This window comes from Hyla sarda, unplaced genomic scaffold (assembly GCF_029499605.1).
Source record: "Hyla sarda isolate aHylSar1 unplaced genomic scaffold, aHylSar1.hap1 scaffold_329, whole genome shotgun sequence".
NCBI classification, from domain to species: Eukaryota; Metazoa; Chordata; class Amphibia; order Anura; family Hylidae; genus Hyla; species Hyla sarda.
The window spans coordinates 1-21,682 of NW_026610032.1; the positions used below are offsets into that span (position 1 = coordinate 1).

Consider the following 21,682-nt stretch of genomic DNA (forward strand, 5'->3'; position numbering starts at 1 on the left):
TGATATAATATACAGTGATGATATAATATACAGTAGTGATGATATAATATACAGTAGTGATATAATATACAGTAGTGATGATATAATATACAGTAGTGATGATATAATATACAGTAGTGATGATATAATATACAGTGATATAATATACAGTAGTGATGATATAATATACAGTAGTGATATAATATACAGTAGTGATATAATATACAGTAGTGATGATATAATATACAGTAGTGATGATATAATATACAGTAGTGATATAATATACAGTAGTGATGATATAATATACAGTAGTGATGATATAATATACAGTGATATAATATACAGTAGTGATATAATATACAGTAGTGATGATATAATATACAGTAGTGATATAATATACAGTAGTGATATAATATACAGTAGTGATGATATAATATACAGTAGTGATGATATAATATACAGTGATATAATATACAGTAGTGATATAATATACAGTAGTGATGATATAATATACAGTAGTGATATAATATACAGTAGTGATGATATAATATACAGTGATATAATATACAGTAGTGATGATATAATATACAGTGATATAATATACAGTAGTGATGATATAATATACAGTAGTGATGATATAATATACAGTGATATAATATACAGTAGTGATATAATATACAGTAGTGATGATATAATATACAGTAGTGATCATATAATATACAGTAGTGATATAATATACAGTAGTGATGATATAATATACAGTAGTGATATAATATACAGTAGTGATGATATAATATACAGTAGTGATATAATATACAGTAGTGATGATATAATATACAGTGATATAATATACAGTAGTGATGATATAATATACAGTGATATAATATACAGCAGTGATATAATATACAGTAGTGATGATATAATATACAGTAGTGATGATATAATATACAGTAGTGATATAATATACAGTAGTGATGATATAATATACAGTAGTGATGATATAATATACAGTAGTGATATAATATACAGTAGTGATATAATATACAGTAGTGATGATATAATATACAGTAGTGATATAATATACAGTAGTGATGATATAATATACAGTGATGATATAATATACAGTAGTGATGATATAATATACAGTAGTGATATAATATACAGTAGTGATGATATAATATACAGTAGTGATATAATATACAGTAGTGATGATATAATATACAGTGATGATATAATATACAGTAGTGATGATATAATATACAGTAGTGATGATATAATATACAGTAGTGATATAATATACAGTAGTGATATAATATACAGTAGTGATGATATAATATACAGTGATATAATATACAGTAGTGATATAATATACAGTAGTGATGATATAATATACAGTAGTGATGATATAATATACAGTAGTGATGATATAATATACAGTAGTGATATAATATACAGTAGTGATGATATAATATACAGTAGTGATATAATATACAGTAGTGATGATATAATATACAGTGATATAATGTACAGTGATATAATGTACAGTAGTGATGACATAACGCGCAGTGTATACCGTGCTCTGGTGACGTCATTCTCAGCCCCTCCCTCCTGTGTTGCAGGTTCCGCCCATCATGCCCGCCCCGCTCCTCCTGCTCCGCGCTCTGCTCCTCCGGGCTCTCAGTAGTCGGGCGGCGGTGTCCGGGGGTCGGCAGCTCCTGCGGGGGGCGCTCTGGGCCCGGGGCCGCCTCTCCCTCCTGCTCCGCCGGCTCTGGGACTATCTGACATCCGAACAATTCCGGCAAAGCCTCCTCAGCTGTGTCCTCTGCCTGCTCAGCCTGGCCAGGAAGGTGGGTGCGGGCCCGGGGGAGAGGGCACTGCCAGGGAGAACTAACATAGGGACTGATAGAGAGCACTGCCAGGGAGAACTGACATAGGGACTGATAGAGAGCACTGCCAGGGAGAACTGACATAGGGACTGATAGAGAGCACTGCCAGGGAGAACTGACATAGGGACTGATAGAGAGCACTGCCAGGGAGAACTGACATAGGGACCTATAGAGAGCACTGCCAGGGAGAACTAACATAGGGACTGATAGAGAGCACTGCCAGGGAGAACTGACATAGGGACTGATAGAGAGCACTGCCAGGGAGAACTGACATAGGGACTGATAGAGAGCACTGCCAGGGAGAACTGACATAGGGACCGATAGAGAGCACTGCCAGGGAGAACTAACATAGGGACTGATAGAGAGCACTGCCAGGGAGAACTGACATAGGGACTGATAGAGAGCACTGCCAGGGAGAACTGACATAGGGACTGATAGAGAGCACTGACAGGGAGAACTGACATAGGGACTGATAGAGAGCACTGCCAGGGAGAACTGACATAGGGACTGATAGAGAGCACTGCCAGGGAGAACTGACATAGGGACCTATAGAGAGCACTGCCAGAGAGAACTGACATAGGGACTGATAGAGAGCACTGCCAGGGAGAACTAACATAGGGACTGATAGAGAGCACTGCCAGGGAGAACTGACATAGGGACTGATAGAGAGCACTGCCAGGGAGAACTGACATAGGGACTGATAGAGAGCACTGCCAGGGAGAACTGACATAGGGACTGATAGAGAGCACTGCCAGGGAGAACTGACATAGGGACCGATAGAGAGCACTGCCAGGGAGAACTAACATAGGGACTGATAGAGAGCACTGCCAGGGAGAACTGACATAGGGACTGATAGAGAGCACTGCCAGGGAGAACTGACATAGGGACTGATAGAGAGCACTGACAGGGAGAACTGACATAGGGACTGATAGAGAGCACTGCCAGGGAGAACTGACATAGGGACTGATAGAGAGCACTGCCAGGGAGAACTGACATAGGGACCTATAGAGAGCACTGCCAGAGAGAACTGACATAGGGACTGATAGAGAGCACTGCCAGGGAGAACTGACATAGGGACTAATTGAGAGCACTGCCAGGGAGAACTGACATAGGGACCTATAGAGAGCACTGCCAGGGAGAACTGACATAGGGACTGATAGAGAGCACTGCCAGGGAGAACTGACATAGGGACTGATAGAGAGCACTGACAGGGAGAACTGACATAGGGACTGATAGAGAGCACTGCCAGGGAGAACTGACATAGGGACCTATAGAGAGCACTGCCAGGGAGAACTGACATAGGGACTGATAGAGAGCACTGCCAGGGAGAACTGACATAGGGACTGATAGAGAGCACTGCCAGGGAGAACTGACATAGGGACTAATAGAGAGCACTGCCAGGGAGAACTGACATAGGGACTGATAGAGATCACTGCCAGGGAGAACTGACATAGGGACTGATAGAGAGCACTGCCAGGGAGAACTGACATAGGGACTGATAGAGAGCACTGCCAGGGAGAACTGACATAGGGACTGATAGAGAGCACTGCCAGGGAGAACTGACATAGGGACTGATAGAGAGCACTGCCAGGGAGAACTGACATAGGGACCTATAGAGCACTGCCAGGGAGAACTGACATAGGGACTGATAGAGAGCACTGCCAGGGAGAACTGACATAGGGACTGATAGAGAGCACTGCCAGGGAGAACTGACATAGGGACTGATAGAGAGCACTGCCAGGGAGAACTGACATAGGGACTGATAGAGAGCACTGCCAGGGAGAACTGACATAGGGACTGATAGAGAGCACTGCCAGGGAGAACTGACATAGGGATCTGCTGACAATGTAGTCGATATTGTTACTATGGTAACTGAAGGACAATTAGAACATTTTGTACATTTTCCCACTTTTTGTGACAAATACTTAAAGTTCATATAAAGAGTCGATAAAACCTGAGGAGCAGTTGCCCATAGCAACCAATCAGATCACTTCTATCATTTTTCAGACGCCAATCTGAATGGTTGCTATGGCAACTGCAACACGTTTCCTTCTCCCCCTAAATATCTCCACTGCTGACTTCTTTTTCCTCTTTTTCAACTTCTTATTTTCCTCCTCCCCTTGTTTCTCATTCTCCTCTTCTTCTTACTCTATTTAATCTTCCTCCTCCTCCTCTTTTTCCTCTCTTTCTCCTTCCTCTCTTCTTCTTCCTCCTCTTTTTCCTTTCTCTTTCCTCTCTTTCTGCTTTTTCATCCTCCTCCTCTTCTTCCTCTTTCTCCTTCCTCTCTTTCTTCTTCTTCCTACTCCTCTTCTTTCTTTTTTCCCTTCTGCTTCTTCTTTTTCAACTTCCGCTGGTTATTCTTCCCCTTTTCCTCTTCTTCTTTCTCTATTTCCTCCTCCTCCTCTTCTTTCTCTATTTCCTCCTCTTCTTCTTCTTCTTTCTCTTTTTCCTCCTCTTCTTCTTCCTCCTCCTCCTCCTCCTCTTCCTCCTCCTCCTCTTTCCCCTCCTCTTCTCCCTCCTCCTCTTCTTCCTCCTCCTTCTTCCTCCTCTTCTTCTCCCTCCTCTTCTTCCTCTATTTCCTCTTCTTCCTCCTCTATTTCCTCCTCCTCTTCTTCTTCTTCCTCCTCTATTTCCTCCTCCTCTTCTTCTTCCTCTATTTCCTCCTCCTCCTCTTCTTCTTCCTCTATTTCCTCCTCCTCTTCTTCTTCCTCCTCTATTTCCTCCTCCTCTTCTTCTTCTTCCTCCTCTATTTCCTCCTCCTCTTCTTCTTCTTTCTCTATTTCCTCCTCCTCTTCTTCTTCTTCCTCTATTTCCTCCTCCTCCTCTTCTTCTTCCTCTATTTCCTCCTCCTCTTCTTCTTCTTCCTCCTCTATTTCCTCCTCCTCTTCTTCTTCTTCCTCCTCTATTTCCTCCTCCTCTTCTTCTTCCTCTATTTCCTCCTCCTCTTCTTCTTTCTCTATTTCCTCCTCCTCTTCTTCTTCCTCTATTTCCTCCTCTTCTTCTTCCTCCTCTATTTCCTCCTCCTCTTCTTCTTCTTCCTCCTCTATTTCCTCCTCCTCTTCTTCTTCCTCTATTTCCTCCTCCTCCTCTTCTTCCTCCTCTATTTCCTCCTCCTCTTCTTCTTCTTCCTCCTCTATTTCCTCCTCCTCTTCTTCTTCTTTCTCTATTTCCTCCTCCTCTTCTTCTTCCTCCTCTATTTCCTCCTCCTCTTCTTCTTCTTCCTCCTCTATTTCCTCCTCCTCTTCTTCTTCTTTCTCTATTTCCTCCTCCTCTTCTTCTTTCTCTATTTCCTCCTCCTCTTCTTCTTCTTTCTCTATTTCCTCCTCCTCTTCTTCTTCTTCCTCCTCTATTTCCTCCTCCTCCTCTTCTTCTTCCTCTATTTCCTCCTCCTCTTCTTCCTCCTCTATTTCCTCCTCCTCTTCTTCTTCTTCCTCCTCTATTTCCTCCTCCTCTTCTTCTTCTTTCTCTATTTCCTCCTCCTCTTCTTCTTCCTCCTCTATTTCCTCCTCCTCTTCTTCTTCTTCTTCCTCCTCTATTTCCTCCTCCTCTTCTTCTTCTTTCTCTATTTCCTCTTCTTCTTTCTCTATTTCCTCCTCCTCTTCTTCTTCTTTCTCTATTTCCTCCTCCTCTTCTTCTTCCTCCTCTATTTCCTCCTCCTCTTCTTCTTCTTCTTCCTCCTCTATTTCCTCCTCCTCTTCTTCTTCTTTCTCTATTTCCTCTTCTTCTTTCTCTATTTCCTCCTCCTCTTCTTCTTCCTCCTCTATTTCCTCCTCCTCTTCTTCTTCTTCTTCTTCTTCTTTCTCTATCTCCTCCTCTTCTTCTTTCTTTTTCTTCTTGTTGTCTGTGGCCAATCCATACACACATTGGGGGATATTTATCAGAGCTGTCTATGTCCCGCATCAATATAGACCAAACTCCAGAGGGTTAGTCCGGTCTATTGTGCGCACGGCTCCTGATAAATTCTGTGCACAGACTTTGGGATCAATGCTTTAGTCTATATTTAAACCTGCTCCAACATGGTCTGACATTTCGGCGCACTTTCAGCCTATGCGACTTGTCGCTGAAAAGTCGCTTTTGATAAATTCAGCACCAATGCCTTTTTCAATGCATTTCAGTCTAAAATAGACCAGAATGCATCATGTTCTAAAAATCCTCTAGAGCAAAAGTCGCAGAAAAGTCGCACAGATTTAGACAAGAAAAACCAGTCTAAATCCTTTGATAAATCTCCCCCATTGTCCCTCATTTACTATTCTAAACCCGACTTGTTTTGTTTGGTGCATCTTTGTCTGTGACATGTAGCAGACATGGGCCCTCATTTACTTAGATAATCGGGTTGTAAGTCTATGTTGCTTTCTTACCCGACCGCTTTTTTCCCTGGTATTTATTATTATGTTGCATCCTGTTTGTCGCTCGTGGGTTTTGTTGGTTTTGGTTTCCAACTCCTCTGAGCTCTCGGGAAAAAATCCACAATAATTCAACAAATTGGGGTTGGAAACCTTAATAAATACGTGGGAAAGCTCAGAAATGTCGGGAAACGCCCCTTTTTCGGGTTTGGGAGAATCCACATCGGGTCCGTCGGGAAAAAATGTTGCATCGTGTCGCAGACTGGCGCACGATGTCTGTAACATGTCGCAGACAAAGATGCGCCAAAAAAACAGACAAAACAAGTCAGGTTTACAATAGTAAATGAGGGACAATGTGCGCCAGTCTGCGACACCATGCGACATTTTTTCCCGACAGACACGTATTTATAAAGGTTTCCAACCCCAATTTGTTGAATTATTGTGGATTTTTTCCCGACAGCTCAGAGGAGTTGGAAACCAAAACCTACAAAACGCACGTGCGACAAACAGGATGCGACATAATAATAAATACCAGGGAAAAAAGCGGTCGGGTAAGAAAGCAACATAGACTTACAACCCGATTATCTAAGTAAATGAGGGCCATTGTATGCAGGGATCTATATGGATCTAATTTAATCTATAGGGATCTGCTAACAATATACTATGCCCACAGTGTAATCTATAGGGATCTGCTGACAGTGTAATCTATAGGGATCTCCTGCTGACCGTGTAATCTACAGGGATCTGCTGCTGACAGTGTAATCTATAGGGATCTGCTGACAGTGTAATCTGTAGGGATCTCCTGCTGACCGTGTAATCTACAGGGATCTGCTGACAGTGTAATCTGTAAGGATCTCCTGCTGACCATGTAATCTACAGGGATCTCCTGCTGACAATGTAATTTATAGGGATCTGCTGCTGTCAGTGTGATCTATAGGAATCTGTTGCTGACAGTGTAATCTATAGGGATCTCCTGCTGACAGTGTAATCTATAGGGATCTCCTGCTGACAGTATAATCTATAGGAATCTGCTGACAGTGTAATCTATAGGGATCTTCTGCTGACAGTGTAATCTATAGGGATCTCCTGCTGGCAGTGCAATCTATAGGAATCTCCTGCTGACAGTGTAATCTATAGGAATCTGTTGTTGACAGTGTAATCCATAGGGATCTCCTGCTGACAATGTACTCTACAGGGATCTCCTGCTGACAGTGTAATCTATAGGAATCTGTTGCTGACAGTGTAATCTGTAGGGATCTCCTGCTGACCATGTAATCTACAGGGATCTCCTGCTGACAATGTAATTTATAGGGATCTGCTGCTGTCAGTGTGATCTATAGGAATCTGTTGCTGACAGTGTAATCTATAGGGATCTCCTGCTGACAGTGTAATCTATAGGGATCTCCTGCTGACAGTGTAATCTATGGGGATCTCCTGCTGACAGTATAATCTATAGGAATCTGCTGACAGTATAATCTATAGGAATCTGCTGACAGTGTAATCTATAGGGATCTTCTGCTGACAGTGTAATCTATAGGGATCTCCTGCTGGCAGTGTAATCTATAGGAATCTCCTGCTGACAGTGTAATCTATAGGAATCTGTTGCTGACAGTGCAATCCATAGGGATCTCCTGCTGACAATGTACTCTACAGGGATCTCCTGCTGACAGTGTAATCTATAGGAATCTGTTGCTAACAGTGTAATCTGTAGGGATCTCCTGCTGACCATGTAATCTACAGAGATCTCCTGCTGACAATGTAATTTATAGGGATCTGCTGCTGTCAGTGTGATCTATAGGAATCTGTTGCTGACAGTGTAATCTATAGGGATCTCCTGCTGACAGTGTAATCTATAGGGATCTCCTGCTGACAGTGTAATCTATAGGAATCTGCTGACCGTGTAATCTATAGGGATCTTCTGCTGACAGTGTAATCTATAGGGATCTCCTGCTGGCAGTGCAATCTATAGGAATCTCCTGCTGACAGTGTAATCTATAGGAATCTGTTGCTGACAGTGTAATCCATAGGGATCTCCTGCTGACAATGTACTCTACAGGGATCTCCTGCTGACAGTGTAATCTATAGGAATCTGTTGCTAACAGTGTAATCTGTAGGGATCTCCTGCTGACCATGTAATCTACAGGGATCTCCTGCTGACAATGTAATTTATAGGGATCTGCTGCTGTCAGTGTGATCTATAGGAATCTGTTGCTGACAGTGTAATCTATAGGGATCTCCTGCTGACAGTGTAATCTATAGGGATCTCCTGCTGACAGTATAATCTAGAGGAATCTGCTGACAGTGTAATCTATAGGGATCTTCTGCTGACAGTGTAATCTATAGGAATCTCCTGCTGACAGTGTAATCTATAGGAATCTGTTGCTGACAGTGTAATCCATAGGGATCTCCTGCTGACAATGTACTCTACAGGGATCTCCTGCTGACAGTGTAATCTATAGAAATTTGTTGCTGACAGTGTAATCTATAGGGGTTTGCTACTGATAGCAGCAGATCCCTATAGATTACACTATCAGTAGCAGATCCCTATAGATTACACTGTCAGCAACAGATCCCTATCGATTACACTGTCAGCAACAGATTCCTATAGATTACACTGACAGTGTAATCTATAGGGATCTGCTGACTCTGCTCAGACAAATTCATGTAATTGGGGGTTATTGGTGAGAGCAGTAGAGGGGATCAGTTCTGTCTGGAGAAATTTATAGGAATCTGCTGCTGACAGTGTAATCTATAGGAATCTGCTGCTGACAGTGTAATCTATAGGGATCTCCTGCTGACAGTGTAATCTATAGGAATCTGCTGCTGACAGTGTAATCTATAGGGATCTCCTGCTGACAGTGTAATCTATAGGGATCTCCTGCTGACAGTGTAATCTATAGGAATCTGCTGCTGACAGTGTAATCTATAGGGATCTCCTGCTGACCGTGTAATCTACAGGGATCTCCTGCTGACAGTGTAATTTATAAGGATCTGCTGCTGTCAGTGTGATCTATAGGGATCTCCTGCTGACAGTGTAATCTATAGGGATCTCCTGCTGACAGTGTAATCTATAGGAATCTGTTGCTGACAGTGTAATCCATAGGGATCTCCTGCTGACAGTGTAATCTATAGGGATCTCCTGCTGACAGTGTAATCTATAGGAATCTGTTGCTGACAGTGTAATCTATAGGGATCTGCCACTGACAGTGTAACCTATAGGGATCTGCTGACAGTTTAATCTATAGGAATCTGCTGACAGTGTAATCTATAGGGATCTTCTGCTGACAGTGTAATCTATAGGGATCTCCTGCTGACAGTGTAATCTATAGGGATCTTCTGCTGACAGTGTAATCTATAGGAATCTGCTGACAGTGTAATCTATAGGGATCTCCTGCTGACAGTGTAATCTATAGGAATCTGCTGACAGTGTAATCTATAGGAATCTGCTGACAGTGTAATCTATAGGGATCTCCTGCTGACAGTGTAATCTATAGGAATCTGCTGACAGTGTAATCTATAGGAATCTCCTGCTGACAGTGTAATCTATAGGAATCTGCTGACAGTGTAATCTATAGGAATCTGCTGACAGTGTAATCTATAGGAATCTGCTGACAGTGTAATCTATAGGGATCTCCTGCTGACAGTGTCATCTATAAGGATCTGCTGCTTACAGTGTAATCTATAGGGATCTGCTGACGGTGTAATCTATAGGGATCTGCTGACAGTGTAATCTATAGGAAGCTGCTGACAGTGTAAAATATATGGATCTCCTGCTGACAGTGTAATCTATAGGGATCTCCTGCTGACAGTGTAATCTGTAGGGATCTCCTGCTGACAGTGTAATCTGTAGGAAGCTGCTGACAGTGTCATCTATAAGGATCTGCTGACAGTTAAATCTATAGGAATCTGCTGACAGTGTAATCTATAGGGATCTTCTGCTGACAGTGCAATCTATAGGGATCTTCTGCTGACAGTGTAATCTATAGGGATCTCCTGCTGACAGTGTAATCTATAGGAATCTGCTGACAGTGTAATCTATAGGAATCTGCTGACAGTGTAATCTATAGGGATCTCCTGCTGACAGTGTAATCTATAGGGATCTCCTGCTGACAGTGTAATCTATAGGAATCTGCTGACAGTGTAATCTATAGGAATCTGCTGACAGTGTAATCTATAGGGATCTCCTGCTGACAGTGTCATCTATAAGGATCTGCTGCTTACAGTGTAATCTATAGGGGTCTGCTGACGGTGTAATCTATAGGGATCTGCTGACAGTGTAATCTATAGGAAGCTGCTGACAGTGTAGAATATATGGATCTCCTGCTGACAGTGTAATCTATAGGGATCTCCTGCTGACAGTGTAATCTATAGGGATCTCCTGCTGACAGTGTAATCTGTAGGAAGCTGCTGACAGTGTCATCTATAAGGATCTGCTGACAGTGTAATCTATAGGGATCTGCTGACGGTGTAATCTATAGGGATCTACTGCTGACAGTGTAATCTATAGGGATCTGCAGCTGACAGTGTAATCTATAGGGATCTGCTGCTGACAGTGTAATCTATAGGGATCTGCTGCTGACAGTGTAATCTATAGGGATCTGCTGACAGTGTAATCTATAAGGATCTGCTGACAGTGTCATCTATAAGGATCTGCTGCTGACAGTGTCATCTATAAGGATCTGCTGCTGACAGTGTCATCTATAAGGATCTGCTGACAGTGTCATCTAAAAGGATCTGCTGCTAACAGTGTAATCTATAGGGATCTGCTGACAGTGTAATATATAGGGATCTCCTCATGACAGTGTAATCTATAGGTATCTCCTGCTAACAGTGTTATCTGTAGGGATCTGCTGATGGTGTAATTTATAGGGATCTGCTGACAGTGTACTCTATAGGGATCTGCTGACAGTGTAATCTATAGGAAGCTGCTAATAGTGTAATCTATAAAGATCTGCTGACAGTGTCCTGTATAAGGATCTGCTGCTGACAGTGTAATCTATAGGGATCTGCTGACAGTGTAATCTATAGGGATCTGCTGACAGTGTAATCCATAGGGATCTGCTGGCAGTGTAATCTATAGGGATCTCCTGCTGACAGTGTAATCTATAGGGATCTGCTGACAGTGTAATCTATAGGGATCTCCTGCTGACAGTGTAATCTATTGGGATCTGCTGACAGTGTAATCTATAGGAATCTGCTGACAGTGTAATCTATAAGGATCTGCTGACAGTGTCATGTATAAGGATCTGCTGCTGACAGTGTAATCTATAGGGATCTGCTGACAATGTAATCTATAGGGATCTGCTGACAGTGTAATCTATAATGATCTCCTGCTGACAGTGTAATCTATATGGATCTGCTGACAGTGTAATCTATAGGGATCTGCTGACTGTAATCAATAGGGATCCGCTGACAGTGGAATCGATAGGGATCCGCTGACATTGTAATCTATAGGGATCTGCTGACAGTGCAATCTATAGGGATCTCCTGCTGACAGTGTAATCTATAGGGATCTGCTGACAGTGTAATCAATAGGGATCTGCTGACAGTGTAATCTATAGGGATCTACTGCTGACAGTGTAATCTATAGGGATCTTCTGCTGACAGTGTAATCTATAGGGATCTTCTGCTGACAGTGTAATCTATAGGGATCTGCTGCTGACAGTGTAATCTATAGGGATCTCCTGCTGACAGTGTTATCTATAGGGATCTGCTGACAGTGTAATCTATAAGGATCTGCTGCTGACAGTGTCATCTATAAGGATCTGCTGACAGTGTAATCTATAAGGATCTGCTGACAGTGTCATCTATAAGGATCTGCTGACAGTGTCATCTATAAGGATCTGCTGACAGTGTCATCTATAAGGATCTGCTGACAGTGTCATCTATAAGGATCTGCTGACAGTGTCATCTATAAGGATCTGCTGCTAACAGTGTAATCTATTGGGATCTGCTGACAGTGTAATCTATAGGAAGCTGCTGACAGTGTAATCTATAAGGATCTGCTGCTGACAGTGTCATGTATAAGGATCTGCTGCTGACAGTGTAATCTATAGGGTTCTGCTGACAGTGTAATCTATAGGGATCTGCTGACAGTGTAATCTATAGGGATCTCCTGCTGACAGTGTAATCTATAGGGATCTCCTGCTGACAGTGTAATCTATAGGAAGCTGCTGACAGTGTAATCTATAGGGATCTGCTGTCAGTGTAATCTATAGGGATCTCCTACTGACAGTGTAATCTATAGGGATCTCCTGCTGACAGTGTAATCTATAGGAAGCTGCTGACAGTGTAATCTATAGGGATCTCCTGCTGACAGTGTAATCTATAGGGATCTCCTGCTGACAGTGTAATCTATAGGGATCTCCTGCTGACAGTGTTATCTATAGGGATCTGCTGACAGTGTCATCTATAAGGATCTGCTGACAGTGTCATCTATAAGGATCTGCTGACAGTGTCATCTATAAGGATCTGCTGCTAACAGTGTAATCTATTGGGATCTGCTGACAGTGTAATCTATAGGAAGCTGCTGACAGTGTAATCTATAAGGATCTGCTGCTGACAGTGTCATGTATAAGGATCTGCTGCTGACAGTGTAATCTATAGGGTTCTGCTGACAGTGTAATCTATAGGGATCTGCTGACAGTGTAATCTATAGGGATCTCCTGCTGACAGTGTAATCAATGGGGATCTCCTGCTGACAGTGTAATCTATAGGAAGCTGCTGACAGTGTAATCTATAGGGATCTGCTGTCAGTGTAATCTATAGGGATCTCCTACTGACAGTGTAATCTATAGGGATCTCCTACTGACAGTGTAATCTATAGGAAGCTGCTGACAGTGTAATCTATAGGGATCTCCTGCTGACAGTGTAATCTATAGGGATCTCCTGCTGACAGTGTAATCTATAGGGATCTCCTGCTGACTGTGTAATCTATAGGGATCTGCTGTCAGTGTAATCTATAGGGATCTCCTGCTGACAGTGTAATCTATAGGGATCTCCTGCTGACAGTGTAATCTATAGGAATCTGCTGACAGTGTAATCTATAGGGATCTCCTGCTGACAGTGTAATCTATAGGAATCTGCTGACAGTGTAATCTATAGGGATCTCCTCCTGACAGTGTAATCTATAGGGATCTCCTGCTAACAGTGTTATCTATAGGGATCTGCTGACGGTGTAATCTATTGGGATCTGCTGACTGTAATCTATAGGAAGCTGCTCACAGTGAAATCTATAAGGATCGGCTGACAGTGTCATGTATAAGGATCTGCTGCTGACAGTGTAATCTATAGGGATCTGCTTACAGTGTAATCAATAGGGATCTGCCGCTGACGGTGTAATCTATAGGGATCTGCTGACAGTGTAATCTATAGGGATCTGCTGGCAGTGTAATCTATAGGAATCTCCTGCTGACAGTGTAATCTATAGGAATCTGCTGACAGTGTAATCTATAGGGATCTCCTACTGACAGTGTAATCTATAGGAATCTGCTGACAATGTAATATATAGGGATCTCCTGCTGACAGTGTAATCTATGAGGATCTGCTGCTGACAGTGTAATCTATAGGGATCTGCTGACAGTGTAATCTATAGGGATCTGCTGACAGTGTAATCTATAGGGTTCTGCTGACAGTGTAATCTATAGGGATCTGCTGACAGTGTAATCTATAGGGATCTCCTGCTGACAGTGTAATCTATAGGGATCTCCTGCTGAAAGTGTAATCTATAGGAAGCTGCTGACAGTGTAATCTATAGGGATCTGCTGTCAGTGTAATCTATAGGGATCTCCTGCTGACAGTGTAATCTATAGGGATCTCCTGACAGTGTAATCTATAGGGATCTCCTGCTGACAGTGTAATCTATAGGGATCTCCTGCTGACAGTGTTATCTATAGGAATCTCCTGCTGACAGTGTAATCTATAGGGATCTGCTGTCAGTGTAATCTATAGGGATCTCCTGCTGACAGTGTAATCTATAGGGATCTCCTGCTGACAGTGTAATCTATAGGGATCTCCTGCTGACAGTGTAATCTATAGGGATCTCCTGCTGACAGTGTAATCTATAGGGATCTGCTGTCAGTGTAATCTATAGGGATCTCCTGCTGACAGTGTAATCTATAGGGATCTCCTGCTGACAGTGTAATCTATAGGGATCTGCTGGCAGTGTAATCTATATGGATCTCCTGCTGACAGTGTAATCTATAGGGATCTCCTGCTGACAGTGTAATCTATAGGAAGCTGCTGACAGTGTAATCTATAGGGATCTGCTGTCAGTGTAATCTATAGGAATCTCCTGCTGACAGTGTAATCTATAGGGATCTCCTACTGACAGTGTAATCTATAGGAATCTGCTGCTGACAATGTAATCTATAGGGATCTCCTGCTGACAGTGTCATCTATGAGGATCTGCTGCTGACAGTGTAATCTATAGGGATCTGCTGACAGTGTAATCTATAGGGATCTGCTGACAGTGTAATCTATAGGAAGCTGCTGATAGTGTAATCTATAAGGATCTGCTGACAGTGTCATGTATAAGGATCTGCTGCTGACAGTGTAATCTATAGGGATCTGCTGACAATGTAATCTATAGGGATCTGCTGACAGTGTAATCTATAGGGATCTGCTGACAGTGTAATCTATAGGGATCTGCTGACAGTGTAATCTATAGGGATCTGCTGACAGTGAAATCTATAGGGATCTGCTGACTGTGTAATCTATAGGGATCTGCTGATTGTAATCAATAGAGATCTGCTGACAGTGTAATCAATAGGGATCCGCTGACAGTGTAATCAATAGGGATCCGCCGACAGTGGAATCGATAGGGATCCGCTGACATTGTAATCTATAGGGATCTGCTGACAGTTCAATCTATAAGGATCTCCTGCTGACAGTGTAATCTATAGGGATCTGCTGACAGTGTAATCAATAGGGATCTGCTGACAGTGTAATCTATAGGGATCTACTGCTGACAGTGTAATCTATAGGGATCTTCTGCTGACAGTGTAATCTATAGGGATCTGCTGCTGACAGTATAATCTATATGGATCTCCTGCTGACAGTGTAATCTATAGGGATCTCCTGCTGACAGTGTAATCTATAGGGATCTCCTGCTGACAGTGTAATCTATAAGGATCTGCTGCTGACAGTGTAATATATAGGGATCTGCTGACAGTGTAATCTATTGAGATCTGCTGCTGACAGTGTAATCTATAGGGATCTGCCGCTGACGGTGTAATCTATAGGGATCTGCCGCTGACAGTGTAATCTATAGGGATCTGCTGCTAACAGTGTAATCTATAGGGATCTGCCGCTGACAGTGTAATCTATAAGGATCTGCTGCTGACAGTGTAATCTATAGGGATCTGCTGCTGACAGTGTAATCTATAGGGATCTGCTGCTGACAGTGTAATCTATAGGGATCTGCTGCTGACAGTGTAATCTATAGGGATCTGCCGCTGACGGTGTAATCTATAGGGATCTGCCGCTGACAGTGTAATCTATAGGGATCTGCTGCTGACAGTGTAATCTATAGGGATCTGCCGCTGACAGTGTAATCTATAGGGATCTGCTGCTGACAGTGTAATCTATAGGGATCTGCCGCTGACGGTGTAATCTATAGGGATCTGCCGCTGACAGTGTAATCTATAGGGATCTGCTGCTGACAGTGTAATCTATAGGGATCTGCCGCTGACAGTGTAATCTATAAGGATCTGCTGCTGACAGTGTAATCTATAGGGATCTGCTGCTGACAGTGTAATCTATAGGGATCTGCTGCTGACAGTGTAATCTATAGGGATCTACTGCTGACAGTGTAATCTATAGGGATCTGCCGCTGACAGTGTCATCTATAAGGATCTGCCACTGACAGTGTACTGTATAGGGATCTGCTGCTGACAGTGTAAATCTATAGGGATCTCCTGCTGACAGTGTAATCTATAGGGATCTGCCGCAGACAGTGTAATCTATAGGGATCTCCTACTGACAGTGTAATCTAAAGGGATCTCCTGCTGACAGTGTAATCAATAGGGATCAGCTGACAGTATAATCAATAGGGATCAGCTGACAGTGTAATCAATAGGGATCTGCTGACAGTGTAATCAATAGGGATCAGCTGACAGTATAATCAATAGGGATCAGCTGACAGTGTAATCAATAGGGATCAGCTGACAGTATAATCAATAGGGATCAGCTGACAGTGTATTCAATAGGGATCTGCTGACAGTGTAATCAATAGGGATCTGCTGACAGTGTAATCAATAGGGATCTGCTGACAGTGTAATCAATAGGGATCTGCTGACTCTGTTCAGACAAATTCATGTAATTGGGGGTTATTGGTGAGAGTAGTAGCGGGGATCAGTTCTCTGTCTGGACTCATGGATTCTCTTCTTTTCCTAGGAGACCACGAGGAGCAGCACATAAATCCGGTGGACCGCAACACGAAGGCCACACGACCGCCACACGCCCGCCACACGACCGCCACACGCCCGCCACACGCCCGCCATGAGGAAGCCACAGCCATTTACTATTGGGACGAGACTCTCCATCCCTAAGTGTCCAGATTTATCTACCTCCAGTCCTGGGGCAGATGGCGCCTTAAAGCCCCCGCACATCCACGACCCCCTCTGTGGGCACCTGGTGCAGGACTCCCCCCCGTCTCCTCCGCGGGGCGCCGCACACCCACCGGACTCTTATATCACAGATGGGGATCATTTCTGTCCTGGATCTCTGGTTCGTTCCATCAAAAAGATCGCCCTGTCCAGGCCGGCAGAGGGCGCGGTGCTGAGGGCGTGGCCTGCGGCCAAAACCGTACACGGGAACTGTAATAATAACAACAGCCGCGGACTGAGTCACGTGACACCGGGCGCCGCTGACCTGCCGCAGTCTGTGAGGGATCCACGACTGATAATTGGCGTGGCGGAATGTCATAGGACGGCCAAGGTAAGGGCTCTCCCCGTCCCCAGATCCTGTTACCAGAGCCAAGATGGCCGCCAGTATGACATCACCCCTCCCCCACCACGTCTCCTCACTGGACATTATTTATTATAAGGAGGTGGAAGGATTGTTTGGGGTCCCCAGAGCTTCAATCTACCCGGCTGTACACCTGACATGAAACATTGTAACGACACCTGCTGTTAGTCAGCGACCAACAAATGATTGCGTCAAATAACAGTAACAGGATTAATACACATTGTAACGAGTGAATAAAGGTCAGAATTGTGGGGCAGACAGCAGGGGGCGCTGTGGTCTCACCCCCATTATCAGGGTCTGGGTGACTGATCTCATATCTATACAGTGCGGCAAACAAGTATTTAGTCAGCCCCCAATTGTACCCGTTCTCCCCCTTATAAAGATGAGGCTGTAATTATCATTATAGGTTATAACCTCAACTATGAGACAGAATGAGAAAAATCCATAAATCACATTGTCTTATTATTATAGAATTTATCTGCAAATTATGGTGGAAAATAAGTAATTGGTCAATAAGAAAAGTTCATCTCAATACTTTGTTATATCCCCTTTGTTGGCAATGACAGAGGTCACATGATTTCTGTCTTCACAAGGTTCTCACACACTGTTGGTAATGACAGAGGTCACATGATTTCTGTCTTCACAAGGTTCTCACACACTGTTGGTAATGACAGAGGTCACATGATTTCTGTCTTCACAAGGTTCTCACACACTGTTGTTAATGACAGAGGTCACATGTTTTCTGCCTTCACAAGGTTCTCACACACTGTTGGTAATGACAGAGGTCACATGTTTTCTGTCTTCACAAGGTTCTCACACACTGTTGCTGGTATTTTGGCCCATTCCTCCATGCAGATCTCCTCTAGAGCAGTGATGTTTTGGGGCTGTCGCTGTGCAACACGGACTTTCAACTCCCTCCAAAGGTTTTCTATGGGGTTGAGATCTGGAGACTGGCTAGGCCACTCCAGGACCTTGAAATGCTTTTTACGAAGCCACTCCTTCGTTGCCCGGGCGGTGTGTTTGGGATCATTGTCATGCTGAAAGACCCAGCCACGTTTCATCTTCAATGTCCTTGCTGATGGAAGGAGGTTTTCACTCAGAATATCACAATACATGGGCCCCATTCATTCTTTCCTTTACATGCATCAGTCGTCCTTGTCTCTTTGCTGAAATACAGCCCCAAACATGATGTTTCCACCCCCATGCTTCACAGTAGGTATGGTGTTCTCTGTATGCAACTCGCATTCTTTCTTCTCCAAACACGATGAGTTGAGTTTTTACCAAAAAGTTCTACTTTGGTTTCATCTGACCATATGACATTCTCCCAATCCTCTTCTGGATCATCCAAATGCTCTATAGCAAACTTCAGACGGGCCCGGACATGTACTGGCTTAAGCAGGGGGACACGTCTGGCAATGCATGATTTGTGTCCCTGGTGGTGTAGTGTGTTACTGATGGTAGCCTTTGTTACTTTGGTCCCAGCTCTCTGCAGGTCATTCACTAGGTCCCCGTGTGGTTCTGGGATTTTTGCTCACCGTTCTTGTGATCATTTTGACACCATGGGGTGAGATTTTGCGTGGAGCCCCAGATGGAGGGAGATTATCAGTGGTCTTGTATGTCTTCCATTCTCTAATAATTGCTCCTGCAGTTGATTTCTTCACACCAAGATTCTTGCCTATTGCAGATTGTCTTCCCAGCCTGGAGCAGGGCTACAATGTTGTTTCTGGTGTCCTTTGCCAGCTCTTTGCTCTTGGCCATAGTGGAGTTTGGAGTGTGACTGAGGTTGTGGACAGGTGTCTTTTATACTGATAACAAGTTCATACAGGAGCCATTAATACAGGTAACGAGTGGAGGACAGAGGAGACTCTTATAGAAGAAGTTACAGATCTGTGAGAGACAGAAATCATTTGTAGGTGACCAAATACTTATTTTCCACCATAATTTGCAGATAAATTCTATAATAATAAGACAATGTGATTTATGGATTTTTCTCATTCTGTCTCATAGTTGAGGTTATAACCTATGATGATAATTACAGCCTCATCTTTATAAGGGGGAGAACTTGTACAATTGGGGGCTGACTAAATACTTTTTTGCCCCACTGTATATATCTCATATCTATCTATCTCATATCTATCTATCTATCTATCTATCTATCTATGTATCTATCTATCTATCTCATATCTATCTATCTCATATCTATCTATCTATCTATCTATCTCATATCTATCTATCTCATATCTATCTATCTCATATCTATCTATCTCATATCTATCTATCTCATATCTATCTATCTCATATCTATCTCATATCTATCTCATATCTATCTATCTATCTCATATCTATCTATCTATCTCATATCTATCTATCTATCTCATATCTATCTATCTATCTCATATCTATCTCATATCTATCTATCCATATCTATCTCTCTCATATCTATCTATCTATCTCATATCTATCTCATATCTATCTATCTCACATCTATCTATCTCATATCTATCTATCTATCTATCTCATATCTATCTATCTATCTATCTCATATCTATCTATCTATCTCATATCTATCGATCTATCTCATATCTATCTATCTCATATCTATCTATCTCATATCTATCTATCTCATATCTATCTATCTATCTCATATCTATCTATCTCATATCTATCTATCTCATATCTATCTATCTATCTATCTCATATCTATCTATCTATCTCATATCTATCTATCTCATATCTATCTATCTCATATCTATCTATCTCATATCTATCTATCTATCTCATATCTATCTATCTATCTCATATCTATCTCATATCTATCTATCTATCGCATATCTATCTATCTCATATCTATCTATCTATCTCATATCTATCTATCTATCTATCTATCTCATATCTATCTATCTATCTCATATCTATCTATCTCATATCTATCTATCTCATATCTATCTATCTCATATCTATCTATCTCATATCTATCTATCTCATATCTATCTATCTCATATCTATCTATCTATCTCATATCTATCTCATATCTATCTATCTCATATCTATCTATCTCATATCTATCTATCTATCTATCTCATATCTATCTATCTCATATCTATCTATCTCATATCTATCTCATATCTATCTATCTCATATCTATCTATCTATCTCATATCTATCTATCTATCTCATATCTATCTCATATCTATCTATCTATCGCATATCTATCTATCTATCTCATATCTATCTATCTCATATCTATCTATCTATCTCATATCTATCTATCTATCTATCTCATATCTATCTATCTATCTCATATCTATCTATCTCATATCTATCTATCTCATATCTATCTATCTCATATCTATCTATCTCATATCTATCTATCTCATATCTATCTATCTATCTCATATCTATCTCATATCTATCTATCTCATATCTATCTATCTATCTCATATCTATCTATCTATCTATCTCATATCTATCTATCTCATATCTATCTATCTCATATCTATCTATCTATCTCATATCTATCTATCTCATATCTATCTATCTATCTCATATCTATCTATCTCATATCTATCTATCTATCTCATATCTATCTATCTCATATCTATCTATCTATCCATATCTATCTCTCTCATATCTATCTATCTATCTATCTATCTCATATCTATCTCTCTATCTATCTCATATCTATCTCTCTATCTATCTCTCTATCTCATATCTATCTATCTCATATGTATCTCATATCTATCTATCTCATATCTATCTCATATCTATCTCATATCTATCTATCTCATATCTATCTCATATCTATCTATCTCATATCTATCTCATATCTATCTCATATCTATCTATCTATCTATCTATCTCATATGTATCTATCTATCTCATATGTATCTATCTATCTATCTATCTCATATCTATCTCATATGTATCTATCTATCTATCTCATATGTATCTATCTATCTATCTCATATCTATCTATGTATCTATCTATCTCATATCTATCTATGTATCTATCTATCTCATATCTATCTATGTATCTATCTATCTATCTCATATCTATCTATGTATCTATCTATCTCATATCTATCTATCTATCTATCTCATCTATCTATCTATCTCCTATCTATCTATCTATCTCCTATCTATCTATCTCATATCTATCTATCTCATATCTATCTCATATCTATCTATCTCATATCTATCTATCTCATATCTATCTATCTCATATCTATCTATCTCATATCTATCTATCTCATATCTATCTATCTCATATCTATCTATCTCATATCTATCTATCTCATATCTATCTATCTCATATCTATCTATCTCATATCTATCTATCTATCTCATATCTATCTATCTCATATCTATCTATCTCATATCTATCTATCTCATATCTATCTATCTCATATCTATCTATCTCATATCTATCTATCTCACATCTGTCTATCTCACATCTATCTATCTCATATCTATCTATCTCATATCTATCTATCTCATATCTATCTA

General features: G+C 41.5%; 1 protein-coding gene across 4 annotated transcripts in view; it reads left to right on the plus strand.

The window, feature by feature from the left end:
• Nucleotides 1-1,598: 1,598 nt before the first annotated feature.
• The window catches only part of LOC130330008 (spectrin beta chain, non-erythrocytic 5-like), a 119,783-nt gene continuing 99,699 nt past the window's right edge, over nt 1,599-21,682 (plus strand). For all 4 annotated transcript variants that reach the window (XR_008873448.1, XR_008873449.1, XM_056553561.1 and 1 more), the window contains exons 1-2: nt 1,599-1,826; nt 16,604-17,146. Coding sequence is in view for 2 of the 4 variants with exons in the window: in XM_056553561.1 (XP_056409536.1) it covers nt 16,709-17,146 (438 nt within the window). In the remaining 2 variants the exon portion in view is untranslated. The remainder of the gene's footprint in view (nt 1,827-16,603; nt 17,147-21,682) is intronic.